General features: G+C 35.7%; 1 protein-coding gene and 1 long non-coding RNA gene across 4 annotated transcripts; both read right to left on the bottom strand.

The window, feature by feature from the left end:
• Positions 1 to 433: 433 nt before the first annotated feature.
• On the bottom strand, positions 434 to 21,802 carry LOC139839745 (uncharacterized). 3 transcript variants are annotated; one of them, XR_011757051.1, is made up of 10 exons: positions 21,568 to 21,802; positions 20,875 to 20,909; positions 20,483 to 20,567; positions 20,222 to 20,349; positions 19,851 to 20,132; positions 4,515 to 4,577; positions 3,442 to 3,494; positions 1,315 to 1,398; positions 878 to 1,217; positions 434 to 798 (listed from the first exon to the last, which is right to left on the bottom strand). It is a non-coding gene; the product is annotated as an uncharacterized lncRNA (long non-coding RNA). The 3 variants fall into 3 exon arrangements; XR_011757053.1 differs by having other exon boundaries at positions 20,222 to 20,290; XR_011757052.1 differs by lacking the exon at positions 21,568 to 21,802 and adding an exon at positions 21,396 to 21,541.
• Positions 21,803 to 24,095: 2,293 nt separating this feature from the next.
• LOC139845569 (small ribosomal subunit protein bS20c-like) lies at positions 24,096 to 25,286 on the bottom strand. Its single transcript, XM_071835828.1, has 3 exons — positions 25,032 to 25,286; positions 24,753 to 24,913; positions 24,096 to 24,526 (listed from the first exon to the last, which is right to left on the bottom strand). Exons 1-3 carry the CDS (start codon positions 25,228 to 25,230, stop codon positions 24,290 to 24,292), a joined length of 597 nt encoding a protein of 198 aa, XP_071691929.1. The 5' UTR covers positions 25,231 to 25,286; the 3' UTR covers positions 24,096 to 24,289.
• Positions 25,287 to 27,678: the final 2,392 nt, after the last annotated feature.

The following is a 27,678-nucleotide window of genomic DNA, read 5'->3' as shown; positions in this document are numbered from 1 at the left end:
GTTGGAGAATTTGGGGCAAAATTTGAAGGTTTTGGGGCAAAATATGTAGGTTTGGGGGCAAAAAAAAATACACTGGGGGCAAAGTCGAAAAACCCAAAATTTTTACACTGAAAAAAAAAAATTCACCGGGGGCGCCCGCCCCCCCTGCCCTTCATCATTTTCGCCTCTGTATATATATATATATATATATATATATATATATATATATATATATATATATATATATATATATATATATATATATATATATATATATATATATATATATATATATATATATATATATATATGTGTCATCATATAGTTTTTACAAGTGTTAACGTTCGTAAATCACCGGTCAACTTGGGTGGTCAATTGTCTACATGAAACCTATTTTAATTAATCAAGTCTTAATAAGTTTGATTGCTTAACATGTTGGAAACACTTAATCATGTAAATATCAATTTCATTTAATATATATAAACATGGAAAAGTTCGGGTCACTACATGACACGCGCACCAGATTAACATTATAGTCAATTAACTATCGAAGACCTACCCCAATACACAATTTTCAGAAAATAGAAATAAAGAAATATAAAATTATGAAAACAAATCAAATCCATATCTTGCTTACAATTTGTTTAATCTGTTAATGTCGTTGGTAATTTTTGAGTTTGCATATAACGTATAATTACTTGAGAAATGTCAAACCCTCATATCCAAACACTCATGCTTCACATCTCGGAGCGACATCAACATCTCAAAAGTCACAACAGCATTAGAATGTCTGTTTTTGCACAAAGTTCCTGCATACATCTTTTATATAAACGAATAATGTAAATTCATTGACTCGTTAGAAACTCGACATAATAGCATTAAGATAAAAACAACTCACATGTAACCAAGACCAATGTGGCTTCCTGGGCAGATCTTCTATGATTGCTCGTGATTGACACAATAACGACTGACTTTATACTCCATAAACAGCATGTTGCACAATTGTATGTGCCAAGTAAATTGTTATTATTCGCCTTAAATATAGGCTGCTTATATCCTGTTTTCTAGACAAGCAAAGCCTAGTCTTCTAGACAATGCTCGAGTCGCAAATGAGTAACGTGAAATCAGCGTTAATAATGTTTTTAAGCCAAACCAGGGGTGTTATTCCAGGCCATGCTCAAAACATAATTACGCAGGATATAGGTGGCTGCAAATTAGTCATTTGCACTGAACAAAAGCTGCAAAAAATCAGTTACTAATAAACATATAACAACATCTACAGTTACTAAAACAAAAAATAGTAACAATGTAAAACCAAAAGAAACAACTACATACCTGTAATTAGTATACAGAAAGCAATCTATAACTTACAGCCCGTAAACAAACTAACATATTAAGCAAAATCAGCTGCAAAACCACCTAGAAAACAATATTAAAAAACAATTTAACAATTAAAATCCCATTAATAAAAGCAACTCAAGAGAAAAATTAAAAGAACACAAAAGATTAAGCATCGAAAATACATACACATGTGTTAATTAACCATCAAAAGATTTTTAATTCATTCCAGTTACTAATGATTTCCAATTAGAAAGTCGGTACTTATCGCAACGAGATCACGGAAAATATCGTTTTTAATAAAATGAAAAATTGATACGCCGTTCCTTCAATTTCATCTGTATTGGCAAAAATTCGATTTGGAATCATCGATTTAACTTGTGTTTGTTCCGACTGAATCATTGAGATATAGGGTTTGTATTCGATGGGTTGTAGAGACGAAGAACGATGGGAGTTAGGGTTTGTATCAGGTGGGTTGAAGATAGGGGTGTTCATCGGTTCGGTTTTCGGTTTGTTCGGTGTATTCGGTTTTGAAATTTTTTTGGGCAAAACCGAAAACCGAACCGAAAACCGAACTGAAAACCAAAAACCGAATTCGAATTCGGATTCGGTTCGGTTTTCGGTTAAAACCAAATATTATGAAAAATTTGAGAACGATGATAGCTTAATTTTGGCATTACTAATGTCTTAGTTATTTACAACCTAAAACAATGACATACTATTAAATTATCAAGAATTCGATGATTTATTAATATTTACAGCTTAATTATGACGTTTACTGCTTCTATTATTAAGAAGAAAGACATAATAATTTGAGTAACATAATTATAATATGAGCTACCAAATCGTCATATTGATGAGAAACTATTTTATTGATTGGATCTCAAATTATAATGACATTAAAACATAGATATACAAATTAAATATATAAAAATTTTGAATTCGGTTTTCGGTTAAACCGAATTCAGAATTTTCAAAACCGAACACCGAACCGAAAACCGAATTCAAATTCGGTTTCGGTTTTGACTCGATCAGAAAACCGTTTTTCAAATTCGGTTTGGTTTTTTCCGGTTTGGTTTCGGTTTGGTGTTCGGGTTAAACGGTTTCAAACCAAATACTGACCACCCCTAGTTGAAGAGACGAAGGAGAAGAATGAAGGACGTTCGATTTTTTTTTCCATATATATTGCCAGCGTGGCATGATTAGGTGTTAAATGTAATTAGGATAGTGATTAACATGTCAGCACTTGTGATTAGGAACTGCTAATGGTCTGACGCCTAGGATTTAATTTCATGATTTATAAGATACTAGCCTTTAAGAGCCCGTGCGTTGCACGGCGACTCTTATTAAGGCTAAATGTAAAATGCTATATCATATTACAGAATGATAATGAAAGTATCAAAAGTATCTAAATCATAATAAGAATATAAAACGTTATATTTGATATCAAAGAAACGATGTTTGTCCATCAAGAAATGTATAAAATTATAGGTACAAATGTATAACAATGACACCAGTTTCATCAAATTATAGTAAACCCTAGGTTGCTTCGAGTGCTAGGATCTACAGGCTTGCTTTGAGTGATGTTCATTGCAGTAACGTTGAAGCACTATTGCTACTAAACTACCTCTCTAAACAATCTGAACTGTTATTCGATCTTTTTAGGACACCAAAAGCATTATTAACTGAATTATTTAGTAACTGACATTAATATTTTGGTTTGCATCTAAACTGGTATCTACTATAAACTACACACTTCCAGCATTCAAATGAAGTATTTTCTGAAAATTTAGAAATAAACCAGCTCAACTACTTTTATCAACAATATGACGGAAGATTGGCTTTTTCTATATGGCACATAACAAAATGAAAATTAAATGTATAAACCAGTATTACAATGGAGGTGCAGAAAGTTATCAAAATGTTTTTCATACTGATTTCCCAGAAATATATTATCACATGGATATAAAGATTAAAAGCTTAGAAGTCTTTATAGTATCAAGTGATTTCAACTTCGCATTAAAATAAAAAACGAATTCAAATTTTATTCCTCTTAATCTTATTTATAGTAAATCAACTTTAGGTCTCAAATTCGCAGGTATTATGGAATAAAAAGGTACAAACCTACACAATGAATGCAACCATTGAGCTTCATGAGTCCAACCAATTGATGATTTCTGAAATTGTAGTCGTTATCAAACGCTTTAACATACACTATTGTCAGATTGGCAAACGACAAATATATACATAAAAATGCAGTATATGAGTATGTTTGAGGAATGGTAATGATTTTTTAATTGAAAATAATGGAGGTCCCATTATAGAATGCTTAAAATGCATAAATTTTTACTCTGAGTCGGTTAGTTAAAATATGATGGGAGATTGGTTATTATTGCATCAAGTTATAAAGGGATTGGCCATACTCCGAACATGAACATGAACTTCTGAACGACCAAAAAGCAAAAAACCCTTGTTCATAAGCATGTCGGCATAAAAACAAATTATAATAAAGCTTCTTAGTCATGGCAACCAATTAATCATGGACTTATCACTTAATCAACAGAAGAGCCTTTAGCTATGAACACAACATTCTTTTGCACAGAATCGACATCCAACTGACCCATTTTGTCACCTTTAGAGACACAACAAACAAGGTACACTAAAGTATACATGTATACATGGGTTAAGGTTCAAACATGACAAACCTGAAGAGATAACGCTCACATGATTGCATCTAACACACATCACTGCTTCGACAAAAACTGATGCCATTTTAATCAAAGTTCAAAGATTTGTACCTTGATAATTATCTTAACTACTATTTTATAAAAATTAATAGGAACTTTTTGTCAAAAATTTTATAAAAATTAATAGGAACTTTTTGTCAAAAATGCTAACCCATTTTTGTCAAAATATATAGGACTTGAACTTAAGTTAGACAACACAGAGGATAAATATGTAATATAAGTCTGGTGGTTCTGTACTTTTATTGAAACAATAGTTATCTAAAAGAAATAGTTGACAAACACATTTAACATTAAAAGAAGCAAAAATCGACACACACAAATTGTCCTATTACACTTTAAACTATCAGTCAGAGCACATATAACTTTTAAGCATCAACCTATTTCAACACGTAAACATGGATATATTGTCGACAAAGGACTACATCATAAAGAGAGAAAGATTTTACTAACCTTTCGCCTCGGATAAGGATTCAGAATCTCCATTAATTCAATAAAGTGAGCGAGCCTGATTCGCTGAAGAATAACAAAAAAATTCTTAAATGATTAGTTAATAAATAAAATTCAATCAACATATTTTCAAATTATAACTAAAGGTACTTGGAACTTTTGAAATAATGAAAATTACTATCAAATGTCATCAAAAAGGAACTAAAAATCATAATACATGGTTGGAAGAATTGTCCCATATAATTACAAAATTGGGTAAACATTGTTCAAAGAAGCAAACATGTTGTTGGTCATATATATACTCTTCGGTGATTTTAACTGCAGTCTTACCGAGAATCCACACGACGATGTAACGACCCTGGATTTTCCAACGTTTATTTATTAATAATTATTATTATTAATACGTGTGATTAAACAAATGTATGTTATTACATTTACATGTTGCCATGACTAAACGTACTTGACTTTAATTGCCCGAAACGTCTTTGTGACACACGAAACTTGCACGAATAATATTTTCAAGTATTATTTACATTCATGATTAATTTTATTAATCATTTTAATTAACTAAGGTTTCTAGTTAGTTACTTGGGCTTTTGTTGGACTTAATTTGTTAATCACTTGAACTTGGGCTTTCTTTAGTATTATTGGACCTTACAAGCCCACCCTACCTCTTTTATGGATTAATTAGCCCACTAAGACATGTAAGTATTACTTTCAAGTGTGACTAGTTTGATTAAGGAAATTGGAATCTAGTTACCACATCTTTCCCAAGTAATCACCTCTAATGACCAACTTTTTAGACTTTAACATGCAAGAACACCATGGACAAATCCCTTCCCCTTTACCTTGTGCAGGCCGTGGCCTTTGATGGTCATTAGAAGAGTTTTAATTTTTTTTTTTACCACTACATTTACTTGCATTACTCTTCACTTTCTCACACACACACATACTTGCATTTTTTTCTCTCAAGTTCTCTCATCTTTCTCTCTTTTTCTCTAAAAGATTGTAAGTAACTTGAACAATTTCTTCTTCCTTTTTCTAGTTTAAACACGTGAACAAGAAGCTCACATATCATCATCACTCTTTGTTGTTTGTTGTTACTTGTTTCATGTTGTTATTTATTATTTACTTACTAGTTTCAAGAATCAAACTTACTAGTTTCATTCTTCTTTTATCTTGTAATTACAAGAACACTCAAGAACATAAACTTACTAGTTTATGATTCTACCTTAATTGTTTTAAAAGATTTAGAGTTCATGTGTTGCAAATCATACTTGTAAGTCATGTTAGTAAACTTTAAAGTTTACTTTCTAAAGATCAAACTTCAGTTTGAATCTTTAAAGTATGAACAACCCATGAACTTGTTTCTTGTTCATTTAGTTCACTACTTCATTTACTTACACTTTAATTTTGTGATTTTGGTTGTTGTTGGTCAAGTACTACAAGTTAGTCTTGATCTCATTTCTCTTGAACTAAAAGTTAACTTTACTAGTTCAAGAACATGTAAATAAAACTTTTTAATTATAACTTTGTACACTAATGATAGATCTAGACTTTTGAGTCTTGGATCTTCAAGATCAAACTAAGAACTATGTTCTACAACTTAAGATCTTGATTTTATAAGTTCACTTTCAAGTTTGTAACTTATTATTAGTTTTAGAGTTCATGTATGTGTTAGATCTAAGACTTTGATGTAACTTTGGTTCATCAAACTTCATACAACTCTTAAGTGAGTTGTGCTTCATGTCTTAGACTTACACTTGGGTTATGATGGTCAAACCTTGGTGAAAATGATGCAAACGCATCAATGAGTTGTACACTTGAAGCTATAGGCATCAAGGATGAGAACCATGATGAACATCAAGCACCAAACCCACCGGAACCCACTATTTTTCTGCTTTCTGTCTTCTACCTACTGTTTTGCTGTTTCTGTAACAGACCAATAAACCTGGGCTACTTTAACCTTGATTTTCAGATATCTCTTTTCGAGTAGATAACTTTTCATTTAAGACTCGTCTTCATCCGAGTTACGGTTTAGGATTTATGGCCCTCCGATCGTCACTATGTCCTTTTAATGTTGTGCAGAAATTTCTGACCTACTCGCACTTAAACCGTCACCACGGTTAAACAAAGACGAGTTTGCTTCTGTAAATTTTACCACACTTAAAGGACTCATAGACGGAGCCATGGCCACTGGTCTCACCTTATTTAAGTAGGTATAGAGACCGTGGTGACTGACCGAGGTCAGCCTTTGTTTTAAACTCTTTCTTTGAACAAAACTTACTTTATACTTTTCGTTTGATGATGAATGATGATGACCCTTAAGATCTTATTTACATACACTTAAACCTATTGAGATGATTTACTGACTTAGTACTATTTGACTTAGGTTGAGGACTTTCGGACCGATTACTTGCACACCTTCCCGAACCACCGTTACTACTACTTATCATTGTGAGTTATAGCATTCCCTTTTTACTTTAACTTATTTTGGGAACTGAGAATACATGCGGATTTTATGTTTTACATACTAGGCACGAGTACTTAAACTTATATATGTGTGGGTTATACAACGGCAGAAACATTCCCTTTAGCTCGGTAACGTTTAGTCATTGGTTTTTGAACCGGTGAACGCGAATCTTAGATATGGATCCATAGGGTTTGACATCCCCACTCGGGCTAGTAGCGCTAGCATTTAACGAGTGTTTAATACTTCGTAGACATACGCACTTGCCAAGTGTACTTTCAGGGGGTATAAACGTTAAGTTAGTTACCAAGTGCCCACGGTTAACATATACTTTATCATACTGTTTTGAAACGCTCTTTGTAGCACTGAAATCTCGTGGCCTACCTTACATACTGTTATACTTAAACTATAGCTCACCAACCTTTGTGTTGATGTTTTTAAGCATGTTTTTCTCAGGTGCTTAAGGTTATTTGCTTCCGCTGTCGTGCTAGTCTTGCCGTAGACACCCGCTGCTCTAGTGTTATCACCGCATGAACTGTTTATCTTGCATTCAAACTTTAATACATTTGAAACTATGTTTTGTAACGACCTAAGGGTCACATACATTTATTCATGCTTGCTATTCGTAGAAGCATACTGTTGGTGTAAAACATTTGATGTCGGTTATGACGTCACCTTTTTATCGTGAATGCAACTTCTTTTATTACAGCATATAGTACTTAACCTTGTAATGATCATGTTGTTGATGATTCGTACACGATGGTTTTGTACGGGGCATCACATTTGATATCAGAGCATTGGTTGTAGGGAATTAGGATGCATTAGTGAGTCTAAGACCCGACCGAGTAGGATTCACTAATAGGACTAATCTACAACTTGCTAGTTTACATGTTTCTGCTGAACTTACTGCATGCTGCTGCTTACTTTTACTGCTATATGTCGTATGCTACTACATGATTTCACTACTGTATGATATTACTTTCTTTCGATTGCATGCTACTTCTGTACGATTCGTTATTATTGCCATGCTACTTATTGTTATACATGATTTAAACTGTTGGCCTAATACGTGCTTGCTTTATGACTTACTGACATGGAAAATTTATTTTTCCTTGTTCAGATGTCGGATGTTCCACCTGCTATCGTTTTGGGCAGTTTAGACTCGTCGGCCACCCCACCTGCTGCTGCTGCCGACACACCGATCCCGATACGCACCAGTGACCCCGGCGCTTCATCTTCCGGAGCTAGTAGTAGTGCGCCGGCACCAGTGGCTACTATTGACGGACACGTGGACCCTACGGAGATTCCAGCTCCGTCTGCTCCCGGATCCTCGGAGCCACAGCCCCGCATCGGTGGTGTTGTGATTCCCGCGGAGTTCGGGGAAGGGCCATTCCGTAACCATATGCGCATGCCGTGCCGACGCGCTCCTAATGGACGTTTAGTGCCGATTCCGCCATTCAGATACAGACAGATGATGGCCGCCCACGGACGGCCAGTTCAGCCACCCGTACAGCCAACACATGATTCGGACGACCCGTCATCCACTGATTCTTCATCAGATGACACCTCCTCATACTACTCCAGTGATGATGAGGACCATGCTGATGCACCTATTTAGCCACCCTCCACCCCGCCGAAGAAGCGGTATCGCTTCGACGGTACCATCATTCTGGGGATCAACGGAGGACGAGCCTTCACTGACGCGTTTGGTCGACGTCGTAGGGTTACTGCTCGTAAGCGGCTTGTGACGTACCCTGCCGACCCACAAGTGCGTAAGACACCCCGTTACGTACTGACTATTTCTGGAGCCGGAACGTCTGCACCCCGTTTCGTGCGGTCTGCACCACCCGCACCACTGGCACCACCCGCACCACCTGCCCCACCATCTCCCTCTAACGAGGAACTGAGGAGGGAGGTGGGAATCCTCCGAGCTCGGGTTACTGAGCTCGAGGAGCAGTTGGCTCAGGTTTTAGACATCCTACACCCACCTTCACCGTAGGACCTTTTATATTAGATTTCATGATGTAATCTAGTTGTAGTTTCATATTTCACTTATGTATTGTACGAATCTATCATGATGTATGAAACTTATTATTAATGAATGGAAACTTTGTGATGTTACTTTTTGCACAAGTGTTCTATTTACGTTACTGTATGGTGTTTTGCGGTACTTGTATCAACTTGCGTTACTTAATTAACATGTGTTGTGCTGTTTACATGTTGGTTGTTATATACTATATTATTATATATTGAATGCTGGATTTTGACTCGAGTCAAAATGTTTGTATAGAACACCATGGCTAACGGTCGATCCACACCTACTGCTGCTCAAATTGAAGAGATGATCCAAGAACGTGTAGCCGCGGCCATTGCGGAAATGCAACCCCAAGCTCCACCACCACCAGTTATTCAACCCGTTCGAAATAGGTGTACTTACAAGGAATTCCAGAGCTGTAAACCACACAACTTCAGTGGAACCGAGGGACCGGTTGGTCTCACCAGATGGTTCGAGAAACTTGAATCAGTATTCCGAGTTAGCAACTGTTCGGAGGACAGCAAAACCAAATTTGCTTCTTGCACGCTATCTGACGGCGCGCTCACATGGTGGAACACAAAGGCACAGGCACAAGGCATTGATGAGGCGTATGCTACGCCATGGGAGGAATTTAAGTGTGCCATGATTGAGGAGTATTGTCCGAGAACCGAAATCCAAAAGATGAAAATGGAATTCATGCAGTTAAAGGCCGTTGGGAACGACCTTGATGGTTACAACAGGAGATTTTTGGAACTAGCCCTGATGTGTCCGACAATGGTCACCCCAGAATTCAAGCGAATGGAAAGGTACTTCTGGGGACTCCCTAAGAGCATTAAGGGAAATGTCACCTCGTCCAAACCACCAAATGTTCCCGAAGCGATGCGCATGGCGCATACTTTAATGAATCAAATAACCATTGATGAACCGGAGAAAACTAAGTCTGAAGCGGGTACTAGCGAGAAGCGCAAATGGGATAACCACAACAACAACAACAACAGGGGAAGAAACTATGAACAGAACCCGGCGAAACGACATGAGGGTTTCAGAGGAAACAACAACGGTGGAAACCCCAACCCCAACAACAACACCAACTCCAACCCGAACTACAAGGGAACCCTACCTCAATGCAAGAGGTGTTACAAACACCACACTGGGTATTGCAATGTTGTCTGCGAGAAGTGCCAACGGTCTGGGCATGTTGGAAAAGACTGCAAGGTCACCACTTTGAATGGGAAGCCTAACCCCACAGGGCCAAGGAAGTGTTACGAATGCGGGCAGACAGACCATTTCAGAAATGCGTGTCCAAATAAGCGAAAAGATGGCGGACCACCGCGCGCTAGAGCTTTCAATGTTAATGCAAGGGACGCACGCGAAAACCCCGACTTGGTGACAGGTATATTCAAAATCAACAATATTTTAGCTTCTGTCTTGTTTGATACTGGTGCGGATAGAAGTTATGTATGTAGACATTTTTGCGATAAGATTAATTGGTCATTAGTCCCGTTAAAAGAAAATATGCTTGTCGAGGTCGCCAATGGAAAACTTGAAAAAGTTGACCACATTAGTCGAGGAGCTATTATCAACATAGCTGGCGCAGATTTCGAAATTGATTTGATACCTATCAAATTGGGAAGTTTTGACGTGATCGTCGGTATGGATTGGTTGAGCAAGATAAGGGCCGATATTATCTGTGGAGATAAAGCACTTCGTATACCACAAGGAGATGGCGAGCCACTGGTTATCTATGGAGAGAGATGTATCTCGAAGTTGAACCTCATTAGTTGCGTGAAAGCGCAAAAGATTATGAAGAAGGGACGTCTTGCTGTCCTAGCGCATGTGAAAACGGTAGAAATCGAGGTGAAGAATGTGAACGAATTTTCCGATGTCTTCCCTGAAGAATTGCCTGGATTACCACCGCCGAGAGCAGTAGAGTTTCAGATTGATTTAGTGCCAGGAGCCGCACCTGTAGCTCGCGCACCTTATAGACTCGCACCTTCCGAGATGCAAGAATTACAGAGCCAACTACAAGAACTACTAGACCGAGGGTTTATCCAACCAAGTTTCTCACCTTGGGGTGCACCTGTGTTGTTTGTGAAGAAGAAGGATGGATCCTTCCGTATGTGTATCGACTACCGTGAACTCAACAAATTGACAATCAAGAATCGGTATCCTCTTCCACGAATTGACGATCTTTTGGATCAACTACAAGGATCGAGCGTCTACTCAAAGATCGATTTGCGATCCGGTTATCACCAGTTGAGGGTGAAAGAAAGCGATGTAATGAAGACTGCATTTAGAACTCGTTATGGTCATTATGAGTTTCTCGTGATGCCATTCGGTTTGACAAATGCACCTGCCGTGTTCATGGACCTCATGAATCGTGTCTGCAAGCCGTACTTGGATAAGTTTGTTATCGTCTTCATAGATGATATCCTCATCTACTCTAAGAGCGAAGAAGAGCATGAGCAACACCTCCGACTAGTACTTGAACTCTTGAGACAAGAGCAACTTTACGCCAAATTCTCCAAGTGTGAATTTTGATTGAAGGAAGTACAATTTCTGGGTCATGTTGTGAGCGACCAGGGTATCAAATTTGATCCCACCAAGATTGAAGCTATCAGCAAATGGGAGACCCCCACTACTCCGACTCACATTCGCCAATTCCTAGGTCTCGCCGGTTACTACAGAAGGTTTATTGAAGGTTTTTCGTTGATTGCGCGTCCTTTGACCGCGCTGACTCACAAGGGCAAGAAGTTCATTTGGGAACCCGCACACGAATCAGCATTTCAAACTTTGAAGAAGAAGTTAACTACCGCACCTATCCTATCACTTCCTGAGGGCAGTGACGACTTTGTTGTTTATTGCGATGCTTCGAAGAGTGGTTTTGGTTGTGTACTGATGCAACGCTCAAAAGTTATTGGCTATGCCTCCCGCCAATTGAAGATTCACGAGCGGAACTACACTACTCACGATCTTGAACTTGGAGCCGTTGTCTTTGCACTCAAATTGTGGAGACACTATCTTTATGGAACTAAGAGCACTATCTTCACCGATCACAAGAGTCTCCAGCACATCTTCGATCAGAAGCAACTGAATATGAGATAGCGTCGATGGATCGAGACGCTCAACGACTACGATTGTGAACTTCGTTATCATCCTGGCAAGGCCAATGTTGTAGCTGACGCTTTGAGCCGAAAGGAGAGGACGGCACCTCTTCGTGTTAGGGCTCTGAACATCACCATCCATTCGAACCTTAACAGCCAGATCAGAGTAGCCCAAGATGAGGCTCTCAAGGAGGAGAACATATCTTACGAACATTTTGTAACATCCCGCCTTTTTCCATTTACTTTTCCGTTATACTAATATAAAGTCCGTTATATGTTTATAACATCTCCCGTTGATACGCGTTTTAAATTATCTCGTTTAGGTAATTCCCGCACCCGAACGAAAGTTGAGGGACTAAACTTGACAAGGGATCAAACCCTTGACTAGGTCAAAGGGTCAAACCCCAATCACCACCATTCAACCATCTCTCTCTCTCTCTCTTTCTCTCTAGCAAGAACACACCCAATTTCCAAATTCATTCAATCGTCATCTAAATTCGATCTAGGAGGCTTACAACAAAATAAATTACATATTCGTGATCCTCTCTTCATCCTCTTCATTTTGGTACCAACTTCATCTCATTTGGGTAACTTTCTAAAATCACTAGATTTTGTGTTCTTGATGTTTTTAACTTATAAAAGTGTTAATTAGTGTCTATGGCTCAAGTCTAACATGAATATATGATTTATATGCTCGATCTCGTTGTTTTAGTGTAACTAGCATGAACTTGAATTTTGGTGTGTTGTTCTTGAATTTTGGATGATCATATGTAGTTAGATGTTGAAAGTTGATGTATTAAAAGTGTTACTAGTATTACTAGCTTCATTATGATGTATAGTTAGATTAATGAAACCTCCTAAACTTGATTATGAAATTTGGTGAATTTAGGTTAAGGTTTCATGAACTTAAAATGGACTTTTAATGATTTGAATGACATGGAATGTTAGTTGTAAGTGTTAGGTTGTGTTGTATGCTTAATTACCTTCGAAACGGCATATTGTTCATGTAATTTGGTTACCAAATCATTAAATGGCATTTATGACTTGTATGCATTGAATGAGGAACATTGATGGCGGTTTTTGGTTGTTGTAAATGAAAGTTTGATTGATAAAAAGTGCATAGTTGCGTTCCTTGTCAAAATACCTTTCCGGTGATATAAAATGCATGCCTTGAATGTTTGCGGTTTGTAAATTGTGTTGGGTTGAGTTTTGATTCGTGCACTTAGGAGTTTCAGCAATCAGGGCCTGGAAACACCTCAGGACGCCGTCCAGATACCCAGGACGACGTCCCACTTTTCTAACCTAGACGCCGTCTAGGAATTGGGGACGCCGTCCCACTCTTTTAATCGAGACGCCGTCTAGCCATTTGGGACGCCGTCCCATTTGGCTAAAACTGGCTGTTTGCTTTGGTCATTTGACATGAAAATGTTTGCTATGCTACGGACCTCCGATTAACATGAAACTTGGCCAACATGCTCATATATGATTATATAACTTAGAAAATTGTCGGATATCCAACCCGACCCCGTTGACTTTTCTGTTGACTTTGACCCGACCAAGTTGACTTTTAATCAAACTTAACCAAATAATTGTGCAATCGTTCTAACATGTTTTTATACTTGTACCTTGCATGAAACATGACAATTTGATTCACATGCTATTAGGATCGAGTCTTAACGAGCCATAGGACTAATTGAACATCTTTGACCTATCGTGTTTACCGTTATTGATACAAACCTATTGTTTAGGTCAAGACTAGCATTGTTCTTTGCACACGTTTACTTGTTGAAGTACTTTACTACTCGTGCACTCAAGGTGAGATCATAGTCCCACTTTTACTCTTTTTGAACTTACATTTGGGATGAGAAAACATAAACATTTCTTTACTAAGTGAACACAAGTACAGGAAAACAAACATTCTACATACGAGTTTAGAACAAAATCCTCAATTCAATTATCATTAGTTACACTTGCCGGGTGTAAGCGAGAACTTATGTTGTATGGATCCATATGGGTTTGACAAACCCTCATTCAAACGGTTCGCTACCGTTTACGAATGAAATATATTTTCGAGAAACAGTGTATGTTCTAGCACTAAGTGATGGGGTTCAATGGAAGGAATGTTAAGCATTGATAATTGGGTGCTCGTGAAACAAACTTTTGGAATGTATTACTATTAATTCATTGATGCAAATCTTGTGGTTCACTTGTACTTACTTACTTAAACCTATGATTTCACCAACGTTTTCGTTGACAGATTTCTATGTTTTTCTCAGGTCCTTGAACGATACATGATACATGCTTCCGCTCATTATTTGATACTTGCATTGGATGTCGAGTATATGTGCATTTCATGGAGCGTCTTTTGACTTTACTTTAAACCGTGTCACCTAGATTTCATTCGTATTATAACGTTGTAACTTAACTATTGGTTGAACAATTCTTGTAAACTTTGGGAACAATCTTTATTTTGAAATGAAGGCGACATATTTTGGTCAAACTTTGTCTTAAAGACTTATGACCACGTAACGGGACCTAAGTAGACGGCGCCGTCAAACATGATTTGGTCGGGTCGCTACACATTTGAACATACTTGTCTCTCGATTCGAGGTTAGGGAGTCTGGACTCCGATGTTATGCCGGAAGAATTTGGGTACCTCTTTATGGAGATCTACGGAACCTTATACTTGATGAAGCACACAAATCGAGATATTCGATTCACCCTGGAGCGGGCAAAATGTACCACGACCTTAAAGAACAGTATTGGTGGCCAAATCTTAAGAAAGACGTTGCAACTTATGTTGGTAAGTGTTTGAATTGCTCGAAGGTTAAAGCTGAGCATCAGAGACCTTCTGGTTTACTTCAACAACCAGAAATCCCACAATGGAAGTGGGAAAGGATCACAATGGATTTCATTACTAAGCTGCCGAAAACGGTGGGCGGATACGATACCATCTGGGTTATTGTTGACCGCCTTACCAAATCTGCACACTTCTTGGCTATGAAGGAGACGGATACGATGGAGAGACTTGCTCAATTATACATCAAAGAGGTTGTATCTCGTCATGGTGTACCTTTATCGATCATCTCAGATCGCGATCCCCGTTTTGCTTCCAGATTTTGGCGTTCTTTGCAAGAAGCCATGGAAACTCGTCTTGACATGAGTACTGCTTATCACCCTCAGACTGACGGGCAAAGTGAACGAACGATTCAGACCTTGGAAGACATGTTGCGTGCATGTGTCATCGATTTCGGAAAGGCCTGGGAAAGACATTTGCCACTCGCCGAATTCTCGTACAACAACAGTTATCACTCGAGCATTAATACTGCACCTTTTGAAGCGTTGTATGGTCGCAAGTGCCGATCTCCTATTTGTTGGGCCGAAGTAGGCGAAAAGCAAATCACCGGACCTGAGGTAGTCCATGAAACAACGGAGAAGATTGCTCAAATTCAAGCTAGACTTAAGACTGCCCGCGATCGCCAAAAGAGTTATGCTGATCTTAAACGTAAAGACTTTGAATTCAACGTTGGTGACCGTGTAATGTTGAAGGTTGCACCTTGGAAGGGTGTGATTCGCTTTGGAAAACGTGGAAAGTTAAACCCACGATACATTGGTCCTTTTGAAATCATGGAATGTGTTGGACCCGTTGCTTACCGTTTGGATCTACCAGCACAATTGAGCTCAGTTCATCCTACCTTCCACGTGTCAAACTTAAAGAAGTGTCTCGCTGTACCAGAACTTATCATACCACTTGAAGAACTTACTATTGATGACAAACTTCACTTTGTGGAGGGACCTGTTGAAATTATGGATCGTGAGATCAAAACTTTGAAACGTAACAAGATTCCGATCGTCCGAGTACGATGGAATGCCAAACGAGGACCTGAGTTTACTTGGGAGCGAGAGGATCAAATGATGCGGAAGTATCCTCACCTTTTCCCGACTCCTCCATCTACCTCAGCTTAAATTTCGGGACGAAATTTTCTTTAACAGGTGGGTAATGTAACGACCCTGGATTTTCCAACGTTTATTTATTAATAATTATTATTATTAATACGTGTGATTAAACAAATGTATGTTATTACATTTACATGTTGCCATGACTAAACGTACTCAACTTTAATTGCCCGAAACGTCTTTGTGACACACGAAACTTGCACGAATAATATTTTCAAGTATTATTTACATTCATGATTAATTTTATTAATCATTTTAATTAACTAAGGTTTCTAGTTAGTTACTTGGGCTTTTGTTGGACTTAATTTGTTAATCACTTGAACTTGGACTTTCTTTAGTATTATTGGACCTTACAAGCCCACCCTACCTCTTTTATGGATTAATTAGCCCACTAAGACATGTAAGTATTACTTTCAAGTGTGACTAGTTTGATTAAGGAAATTGGAATCTAGTTACCACATCTTTCCCATGTAATCACCTCTAATGACCAACTTTTTAGACTTTAACATGCAAGAACACCATGGAAAAATCCCTTCCCCTTTACCTTGTGCAGGCCGTGGCCTTTGATGGTCATTAGAAGAGTTTTAATTTTTTTTTTTACCACTACATTTACTTGCATTACTCTTCACTTTCTCACACACACATACTTGCATTTTTCTCTCTCAAGTTCTCTCATCTTTCTCTCTTTTTCTCTAAAAGATTGTAAGTAACTTGAACAATTTCTTCTTCCTTTTTCTTGTTTAAAACCGTGACCAAGAAGCTCACATATCATCATCACTCTTTGTTGTTTGTTGTTACTTGTTTCATGTTGTTATTTATTATTTACTTACTAGTTTCAAGAATCAAACTTACTAGTTTCATTCTTCTGTTATCTTGTAATTACAAGAACACTCAAGAACATAAACTTACTAGTTTATGATTCTACCTTAATTGTTTTAAAAGATTTAGAGTTCATGTGTTGCAAATCATACTTGTAAGTCATGTTAGTAAACTTTAAAGTTTACTTTTTCTAAAGATCAAACTTTGGTTTGAATCTTTAAAGTATGAACAACCCATGAACTTGTTTCTTGTTCATTTAGTTCACTACTTCATTTACTTGCACTTTAATTTTGTGATTTTGGTTGTTGTTGGTCAAGTACTACAAGTTAGTCTTGATCTCATTTCTCTTGAACTAAAAGTTAACTTTACTAGTTCAAGAACATGTAAATGAAACTTTTTAATTATAACTTTGTACACTTATGATAGATCTGGACTTTTGAGTCTTGGATCTTCAAGATCAAACTAAGAACTATGTTCTACAACTTAAGATCTTGATTTCATAAGTTCACTTTCAAGTTTGTAACTTATTATTAGTTTTAGAGTTCATGTATGTGTTAGATCTAAGACTTTGATGTAACTTTGGTTCATCAAACTTCATACAACTCTTAAGTGAGTCGTGCTTCATGTCTTAGACTTACACTTGGGTTATGATGGTCAAACCTTGGTGAAAATGATGCAAACACATCAATGAGTTGTACACTTGAAGTTATAGGCATCAAGGATGAGAACCATGATGAACATCAAGCACCAAACCCACCGGAACCCACTATTTTTCTGCTTTCTGTCTTCTACCTACTGTTTTTCTGTTTCTGTAACATACCAGTAAACCTGGGCTACTATAACCTTGATTTTCAGATATCTCTTTTCGAGTAGATAACTTTTCATTTAAGACTTGTCTTCATCCGAGTTACGGTTTAGGATTTATGGCCCTCCGATCGTCACTATGTCCTTTTAACGTTGTGCAGAAATTTATGACCTACTCGCACTTAAACCGTCACCACGGTTAAACGAAGAAGAGTTTGCTTCTGTAAATTTTACCACACTTAAAGGACTCATAGACGGAGCCATGGCCACTGGTCTCACCTTATTTCAGTAGGTATAGAGACCGTGGTGACTGACCGAAGTCAGCCTTTGTTTTAAACTCTTTCTTTGAACAAAACTTACTTTATACTTTTCGTTTGATGATGAATGATGATGACCCTTAAGACCTTATTTACATACACTTAAACCTATTGAGACGATTTACTGACTTAGTACTATTTGACTTAGGTTGAGGACTTTCGGACCGATTACTTGCACACCTTCCCGAACCACCGTTACTACTACTTATCATTGTGAGTTATAGCATTCCCTTTTTACTTTAACTTATTTTGGGAACTGAGAATACATGCGGATTTTATATTTTACATACTAGGCACGAGTACTTAAACTTATATATGTGTGGGTTATACAACGGCAGAAACATTCCCTTTAGCTCGGTAACGTTTAGTCATTGGTTTTTGAACCGGTGAACGCGAATCTTGGATATGGATCCATAGGGTTTGACATCCCCACTCGGGCTAGTAGCGCTAGCATTTAACGAGTGTTTAATACTTCGTAGACATACCCACTTGCCAAGTGTACTTTCAGGGGGTATAAACGTTAAGTTAGTTACCAAGTGCCCACGGTTAACATATACTTTATCATACTGTTTTGAAACGCTCTTTGTAGCACTGAAATCTCGTGGCCTACCTTACATACTGTTATACTTAAACTATAACTCACCAACCTTTGTGTTGACGTTTTTAAGCATGTTTTTCTCAGGTGCTTAAGGTTATTTGCTTCCGCTGTCGTGCTAGTCTTGCCGTAGACACCCACTGCTCTAGTGTTATCACCGCATGAACTGTTTATCTTGCATTCAAACTTTAATACATTTGAAACTATGTTTTGTAACGACCTAAGGGTCAAATACATTTATTCATGCTTGTTATTCGTAGAAGCATACGGTTGGTGTAAAACATTTGATGTCGGTTATGACGTCACCTTTTTATCGTGAATGCAACTTCTTTTATTACAGCATATAGTACTTAACCTTGTAATGATCCTGTTGTTGATGATTCGTACACGATGGTTTTGTACGGGGCATCACAGACGATGTCCTTCAACGGGTTGACTCGCCATCGTGATGCACATAAAAATGGGTGTCTTAAAGCATCTAAACATATGTATGATAGTCCAAATACACATAAGTTGAAACAAAAAATAAACTAATAGATGTGACAAAATAACCTATTTAGAAAAAATGGATCGATCGGGTGAGGTTATGTTTAATCTCAAAAAAGGATACCGAAACAAATTTACCTCAAAAGAATTTTTTTTGAAAGTCACCAAAGTGTTTGGTTAATGTATAAAACCTCCTAAATCATATTATTAAAAAATTATTATTTTTAAAATTAATAGTACATAAAAATGTTGGTAAAAGATGGATAAAACTGTATCGTTTAACTAAAACCAACCTACACCACAAAATTACCCGTTTTAACCCGAATCCCTTTTGTTCTTAACACTAAACTTGTTTACAATGAAGATCACAACTATTTCTTTTCTTTTTCTTTTTTCCTTTCCTTTTTTTTTTTTTTTTTTGGGCAAATTTTATAGCCTTAAGTTAGGTGTTGACCATTGTTACCCCTGCAAATTTAACGATGCATTAATCCCCATTACAAAAAGTTCTTTAATTTTTCATCTTCTGGATGGGCATTTAACGTATTTCACTATTAGGCAGACGGTTTTACAAAATTAAGTGGCCAGTCTGATGGTTGTGATTTCGAGACCCAACTCGTTTGAGCCCGAACCATTTGACTCGTTTGAGAACTGAGACCCGTTCAACCCGTCACCTATTTTGACCCAAACCCATTTGGGTCACGACCAACCCGACCCGTTTGTCAGGCATAATTTTAACCCCATCATGGTTTTACCTTATTCTATCAAGAGGTGTAGCATGTAAAAGTAATGATAGTAAGTGTCAGCGTGCGCCCCAATTCCTATCTAATATCTACAATGAACATGGTATACAATTAACTCCTCGGATATATTCAAAAGGGCAAAAGAGTAAATACTGACAATTATGTTGTATAAATATGTACTTACTTGCAGCCAACATTTTCATGAGATGAATTAACAATTCACAAACACTAATCAAAATCCATATTTCATATGCATAAGTGGAGATGTAAAGTTTACACATCAACAATCCAAAACTGTAAAAATATAAATTCAAATTTACCAAAAAATCAAGATAGAGCAATATCTTAAACATTTACATAAAATTTTTTAGATAGCTACATACCTATCAGCTGTCTAGGAGTAGCCAACCAACCATCATTTTCATCATCATCAAGCAATATCTCACCTCCATCTGCATCATACTCTTCTTGTAATGAATGGAAATGACTATATATACTGATTGTTAGTGACCTGTTAATAAATTATTAAAAAATAAACAAATTATTGAGCAATCAAACCTTACTGACATGTTGATGAATCTTAAACTTGAATGTTACCTCCAACCAGAATCAATTATTTTTTTAAAAAAAAAAACAAAAAATACCTGCTGAACAATAGGATTTGCGGACGAAGTGACTTCATGAGTCATTCCTTCTCATTCAACTTTTCCCTCGTGTAGAAACACCAACCTGAAAATACAAAACCATTTTAAAAATTGAAAAACCTGGGAATAGAAACATTAAACACGGCAACATTATATTATACACTTAGGTCATCGTTTAACACTTAACATTTTCATTAGGCGAACATTATGTTATACGCTTAGGTCATCGTTTAACACTTAACATATTCATATGGTATTGACTCTTCTCCTGCACCAGTGGATGATTTTACTTTGCTGGTAGAAGCAAATCAGTTTTCAAGATATTAGCAGCAGATATCCAACCTTAATCTTGATTAATTTGGTACAAACTAATAGTTCAGTAAATCACATACCATGATCGAAGATTCGAATTCTTAGATGCTTAAACCTGCAGAAATCAAAAGAATTAGAATTGATTCCCTATCAAATATCAATCAAAACTTCAAAAAATCCTTGTTTACAAATTGCAATAAAAGAAACCTTGAAACATCATAAAGACATAAAGTCATTAAGATGGGTTTAAGCCTACACCAAACAAAGAATTTTACTTTTCTTACTTATTAAACCAAAATTATACAGTAGAAACAAAACTATTTTATACTTTTAACAAACAAACAAATAAGCCAAGCCATCATATGTATGAATATGCTTCAATACTGCATAATCAAGAAACCATATGCCAACGTCCCTTGACACGTTAGTTTAAGCATCAAGTTTTCAGTTATAAAGTATCATGAAGAACCATTTCTATTATCAATCCCTAAACAAACAAAACTACAAAGATCAAACCAAATTCGTAAGTTAATTAAAACCCTAAAAATCCTAAATAACAATGTATTAATTAAGAAGTATGAATTCATATTAAATAACTAACCACAATCGTTATTGAACTTCTATGTGGCATTTTATCGAGCATGTTGTGTTCGTTGAGAAATAACAACATTATGCATCAATTTATGACTTCGTATCCTTTATCTAAAAGGTCAGAACCACCAAAATAATGAATGAATAAACTACTAAATATATTATACAGAACAATGAATAACCTGATGTTAGCAGCACCGTGTTGTTAGCGATTATGAAATCTACTATCGAATCGATTACTGAATCTTTAAGAATGACATAAATGTTCGTAAAATATACAAAAGTGTTACCGTTATGTTCGTAAAATGGTAACGATTTAATCTGGATTATCGGCGATTTTTATCAACGGCGTGTTGCACCACCATCGGCGGTGGAGAAGATCTGACTTTTCAAATGTGAAGAGAGAAGGTAGAGAGACGGTTGGTTTCTTTTATGGGTTTTTGATAATCTATTTTTGATTTTTTGATGGACAGGAAAGGGTGTGTTGAATGGTTAGTGGTACACGTGGCATTTCATGGAAATTAGCAGGAAATAATTAGGATTAATGAGAAGATTAACACGTGTAGGATTTTTACGGATGTAATTAGCGGCCTGATACATTGGATGTATCCCTCACGCTTTATGTGAGTTAGAGATAATAGATAGATATAGATAGATATATAAGTATAATACTAGTGAAATGACCCGTGAAATCACGGGTTTGTTTAAACGAAATAATTTAATGATATGTTTTAGGTATTAAGTGAACGTAAATGCTAAAGTTATTTAGTTTAATGACCCGTGGAACCACAGAGTCCGACTAAGAAACTCGTCAGCTGAACATTTCATCAAACACCTAAAATGCATATTAAATAATCCACATCCAATCATAAGATATGATATTGGTTGTCATTTTATTTTAAAAGTGTAATTTAAAATATAAATTTAGAATTGGTTTCCTTCTATCTAGCTTTTAACCCTTCCCGTACTCAATTAAAAATAATTAATTAAAAAAATTATTTAATTTTAATAAATTAAAATTATTATTAATAAGATTTAATAATAATAATTAATTAATAAAATTTAATTATAATTCAAAATTATTTAGATTAATGACATCACCCACCATGCTTAAATTTTTTTCTTTTTCTTTTTAATTTTTTCTTAATAAAGGAATTAGTCTAATAATGACATCATCATTTTAGCATTTTAATATTAACTATATATGTGTGTGTGTGTGTGTGTGTGTGTGTGTGTGTGTGTGTGTTAGTTTCATGAATGAACTTCTACACAACGATTAACAAACCAATGACACATGCGGTATGCAAGTGTCAGGTTTAAGTCTAGATAGAGGTTCCAATTCTAGTTATGGTTCGAGTGGAAAAGCAAAGAAGATTTTTGGTATGCCATGGAGCAAACTAGCCGGCAGGATGGTGGGTTCAAACTGTCATTTCATTCGAGGTGGGATCAAAGTGCATCAGGTTATGGCTTGGAAATTGACCGCCACCACTTCCGTGGATTTGGGAGAAAATTCGGCTATCTAAAGGAAATCATGGATCTACATACAGGTCTTGGATCAACGAAATCCTCCAATTGCTAGGGAAAGAAAATCGAAAGTGCAATTGCTAAAGCACGGGAGAAGGAGAATGAAGAGATGTAGGAAGGATAAAAAAAATAAAAGAAGTTGAGTTTTCACTTTAATTAAGGAATGAAATGTAGAGATATGGGGCGAACTAAATAACACCCATATGCATACTAATACATTTAAGTTTTATTATCACAAAATTTATATATGTTCTTTTGGGTAAAGAGTATATTAACCGGGAGTATTCAGGGAGTATACGGATTTTGATCAAGTTTGACTTTGACCGGTTATTGACCGATTTTCTAAATAATTCCGATTTTTAACCGAGTTTGACCGATTAATCTAGAGTTTGATTGGGATTGACCGGGTAATTAAACCGAGTAATCGAACCGGTCTTAAAACCGAGAACTCGACGAGTACTCACTAAAATCACCTAGTTCTACAACCTTTGCCTTGAGCAATCAAGTTTGATCAAGTACTTATAGAGTGATTGCAGCTCAAATTTCATAAGTGCATCAGTACATTAGAAGATTTTATACTTGCATTAACCTCCATTGCCGTTGCAATGTTAATAGAGCATTTCTTTGTGTTCGTCAAATATCTTTTTATCTTTCAAAATAACTAAAACGAACGGTTCATCCTGAATCATACCTCAAAAGCGAGATAAGCTGAGGAGGAAACTGGAAACGCTTGTGTTAAATCTAATGGGTCGAATCAAATACTATAAACTGCAGTCGAAGAAAAAAGGCATGATTTTACTGTATTAATTGAGTTTAATATATTTTAAACGAATTCATAAAAAAAAAAAAAAAAAAAAGATACATTCAAACGAATCAAACTGCAGAAGAAATGTAACCAAGTTGCTATGATAGAGAATAAAAGCCAAGTGTGTTGCTATTTCTCACATGTTACTCAGTTTTGTATGTTTAAATAGTGACGAGTACTATTTGACAACAAAATCAAAACACTTTAGAGAACCATTTATTCGTTCAACAACATAAGATACACAATAAACTATGAAGTACAATATACTGGATTTAAGAATTCAAGCTGCGAGGTCCATGATTCATTTGTACAGAATTATCTAACCTATTCTCAATTAAAGTATCTAGTTCAGTTAAATGTAAGTACATAACGATATTAACACAAGTTCAGATTCTATACTCCAAACATAAATACAGAAGAAATCATATAACAACAGCCATCAAAATAGTCATAATTCCTTTAGGTATATTCAATGAAACGATAAAGAAACTAAAAGGCACACAACCTTAAACAATGAGAATCAGAATTGTACTCAAAATTTCCTGCAAATACATACTTTACAAAGAGTAATAGCATCAAACAACAGCTGCAGGTGTAGGTTCAGGTGCATACCAGCCATGGTGAATCTCTACAGCTTTTTTTCTTCTAGCAAGGCGGGATTTCCTCCTAGCTCCAGTGTTCTTGTGCAATGTTCCCACTTGAATTGCTTTGTCGATAACCGAATATGCCTCTGCAATCAGCTTCTCGATACCAATAACTTCTTCCGGTTGTGCATCCGATTTCTTTCTTAGTACCTCCAATTCTTCCAAAACCTATATAGGTTACCACCATAAATTGCACAAAATTATAATATTTTAATCAACAGTTCTCTTATTAAAATCATATTTAGATACGACGCGTATCTAAATTCAATTCCAATTCCGCCGCAATCCCATTGGATTTCGTGAGTCAAACGGGGCTTTACACATCTACTAAATGTCACTGTAGCTAATTATTTAAATACAGTAAGAACTAACATATCACTATATCAGTATTCACCTTCTTCATTCGAGTTCTAACTTCCGATTTACGAGCTTTATTATATAGGCGTCTTTTTTCGGATTGGCGAGCTCTTTTGGCAGCAGAATCAGGTTTTTTAGTAGCTTCACACACAATTGATATAGACAGAGTAGTTCGTCTAGGGTTTACAGGGACTAATCCTGTAAATTCAATCAATTCACTTCATTATCCTATATATTAACCTAGGTATTTGCTTCGGCAACAAAATTACAACTGATAGGTACAATTAATTGTATATAAATCATGAAGAATACGTACCAGATGCGAAGGAGATGGATGATGTGTTGGCAGAGGAACTCAGGGGCTTGAATGAAACGGCGTACGGCTGTGAAGATGATGAAGAGAGTGATAGAGATTGAAAACTACAAGAAAGATAGAGATTTTGAGGTGTTGCTACCGCCATTGTTGTTGATTGTTGGAAGCTTTTTGTTAGCAGGTTTTTGCAATGGTAGTCCATCTTATCTACGAGTAGTGCTATACAAAATTTATATTCTTTTGTGGTTTTTTAAGATATCTAACTAACTTCCTAACATTTAAAATCATACTATCTACTCAGGATATCGTATATATTTTTAACCATTTCATTTTAAACCCTTAAACTACATATACTCATTCATTAAATTATTAACATAGCAATTTAGTAATTTATATTTTTACCATGCAAATTGAATATTATTATTTCTGCTTTGTGCTTTGTTCATGTTGTATTTTAAAATCGATCTATTCACTTGTATATTTATTGATGACAATACGCTACAATACACAATTTATATGCAAGTCTCGTAGAGGAGATCATGCAGACCCAATTAACTATGTGTAAATGTGTTGGGTCAAAACAGAAACTATAGTGTTATTGTGGACACGAACAAGAGCGTACCGAATTCATATCTACTCATATTTAGTTTTCTAAATTTCAAACGTTCGTAACTTAAAGGATTACAATTTTTCCTTTTACGATTACTTAATATTCAAAGCCTCCCGTAATGTATATAGTATATATACAGTTTTATTTTTATTGATCTCAATGCTTATACAGATTTCAAGGATCATCATCAAGAAGAAAACACTTTTTTAAGAGATGGGGGAAGTAAAAAAAAAATTTCTTTTTTTCCGTTTTAAAAAAATAATCACAAACATTAAGATTATGTGAAAATATGAACATTTAAAATAAACACTTTGTGATAAATGTTACTCCGTATTATTTTGACCAGAAAACATTCAAATAAATAACATTAATCCATAAATGTTATTTCTGATAACAATTATCTTGATGCATGTTATTCATTGAGCGTTTTTTTTTCCATCTTTTGTGATATTTTTTTCAAAATTTAGCCTGATTTAGAATTTAGAGTTTAGTGTTTTGGGTTTAATCCCAAAACCCAAAACACTAAACTCAAAACCGTTGGTGCTAAAAACTCAATCTAAACTCTAAACTCTAATTTCTAAACCCTAAAAAAATGCTCTAAGAATTACATGCATCATGATGAAAGGAATAACATTAATTGATAAATGTTATCTCTTCGAGCATTTTCTAGATCAAAATAATAACATTTATTACAAAGAGTCTTTTTAAATGTTCATATTTTCACGTGATTGTAATGTTTGTAAAAAAGTTCAATAATAAAAAAAGAATAAGAAAACCTTACTTCCATCTTTCCCGAAAAAAGTGTTTCCCTCTTGATTAAATCTGCATATATTAAGTACGTGAATTAAATTTCATCGAACATAGTTTTAAAGTTAAACAATCTCTCCGTCTCATATTAATAGTCCAGTTTTGACTTTAGAAGTTTTTTCTTTTTAACTTTAACTTCAAATTATTTTGTGTTATAATAATTTATGAATGTTATGCTGGTAAAAATATAATCAAAAACCAATAAAGTGATATAAATTTTATCGAATAATATTTTATACATATAAATATATAAAGTCACTGTTGAAAATAAAAGACCTTCAAAATTAAAACAGAACTATTAATATTGGACGGAGGAAATATTATCGTATAAAGTTTTTAACTACTCCGTATTTCTTATTTATAGATAATAAATACATGTATGCCTTCTAACAAACTAAAATGTAGATTATATGTAAAAATCATTTGTTTTATTCGACAACATGTTATGTGTGTCCCCTTCAACAAAATTGATTAAGCTCGGCCACTAAGTCTAAGAGCTACGATGAATATTGATCATACGTATTCTAGACACGGAAGACGCATGAATGCACTTAATTTCGTTGATGGTGAACGACTTATCAGGAGTGGCTCTCCGTTAAGAATGTCTATTAGATCCACATAATATTTGAGTTCAGGTTGACTGTCTTACTCAATTTATATAAAGAAACTTTTTCTTGACTGTCAATCCTTAAGACTCGGAGTTGACAGGTTATGTGATGACCCGTCCAAATCCACTTGGACGAATACTGAAATGTCCCGTTCATATTGGTATAAACGTTCCATATTAATTGATTTCGTTGCGAGGTTTTGACCTCTATATGAGACATTTTTCAAAGACTGCATTCGTTTTTAAAAACAAACCATAACCTTTATTATATCAACAAGGTTAAAAAGTCACTACCTAGATTATCCAGAAATGATAATCTAAAAATATCACACTTACACACTACCAATACATATTGGTTTACAATATTAATATGTTACAACAAAGTATATCTCGAATGCAGTTTTAAACAATATAATACAAGCATGCTGACACCAAATCTTGTCCATAATTTAGCATGCAACAGCAGAAGCTCTTAATAATCACCTGAGAATAAACATGCTTTAAACGTCAACAAAAATGTTGGTGAGTTATAGGTTTAACCTATATATTTATCAAATCGTAATAATAGACCACAAGATTTTATATTTCAATATATATCCCATACATAGAGATAAAATTCATTCATA

This window comes from Rutidosis leptorrhynchoides, chromosome 4 (genome assembly GCF_046630445.1).
Source record: "Rutidosis leptorrhynchoides isolate AG116_Rl617_1_P2 chromosome 4, CSIRO_AGI_Rlap_v1, whole genome shotgun sequence".
NCBI classification, from domain to species: domain Eukaryota; kingdom Viridiplantae; phylum Streptophyta; class Magnoliopsida; order Asterales; family Asteraceae; genus Rutidosis; species Rutidosis leptorrhynchoides.
Note: the sequence above shows the minus strand (reverse complement) of the source record. Positions and strands in the feature narration are given on the sequence as shown.

Coding starts and splice junctions, on each gene's coding strand:
- LOC139845569 (XM_071835828.1), bottom strand. CDS start 25,230: ATGGACTACCATTGCAAAAACCTGCTAACAAAAAGCTTCCAACAATCA. Junction 24,914..25,031: donor ATCCATCTCCTTCGCATCTG/GTACGTATTCTT, acceptor TTGAATTTACAG/GATTAGTCCCTGTAAACCCT. Junction 24,527..24,752: donor TTAGAACTCGAATGAAGAAG/GTGAATACTGAT, acceptor TAACCTATATAG/GTTTTGGAAGAATTGGAGGT.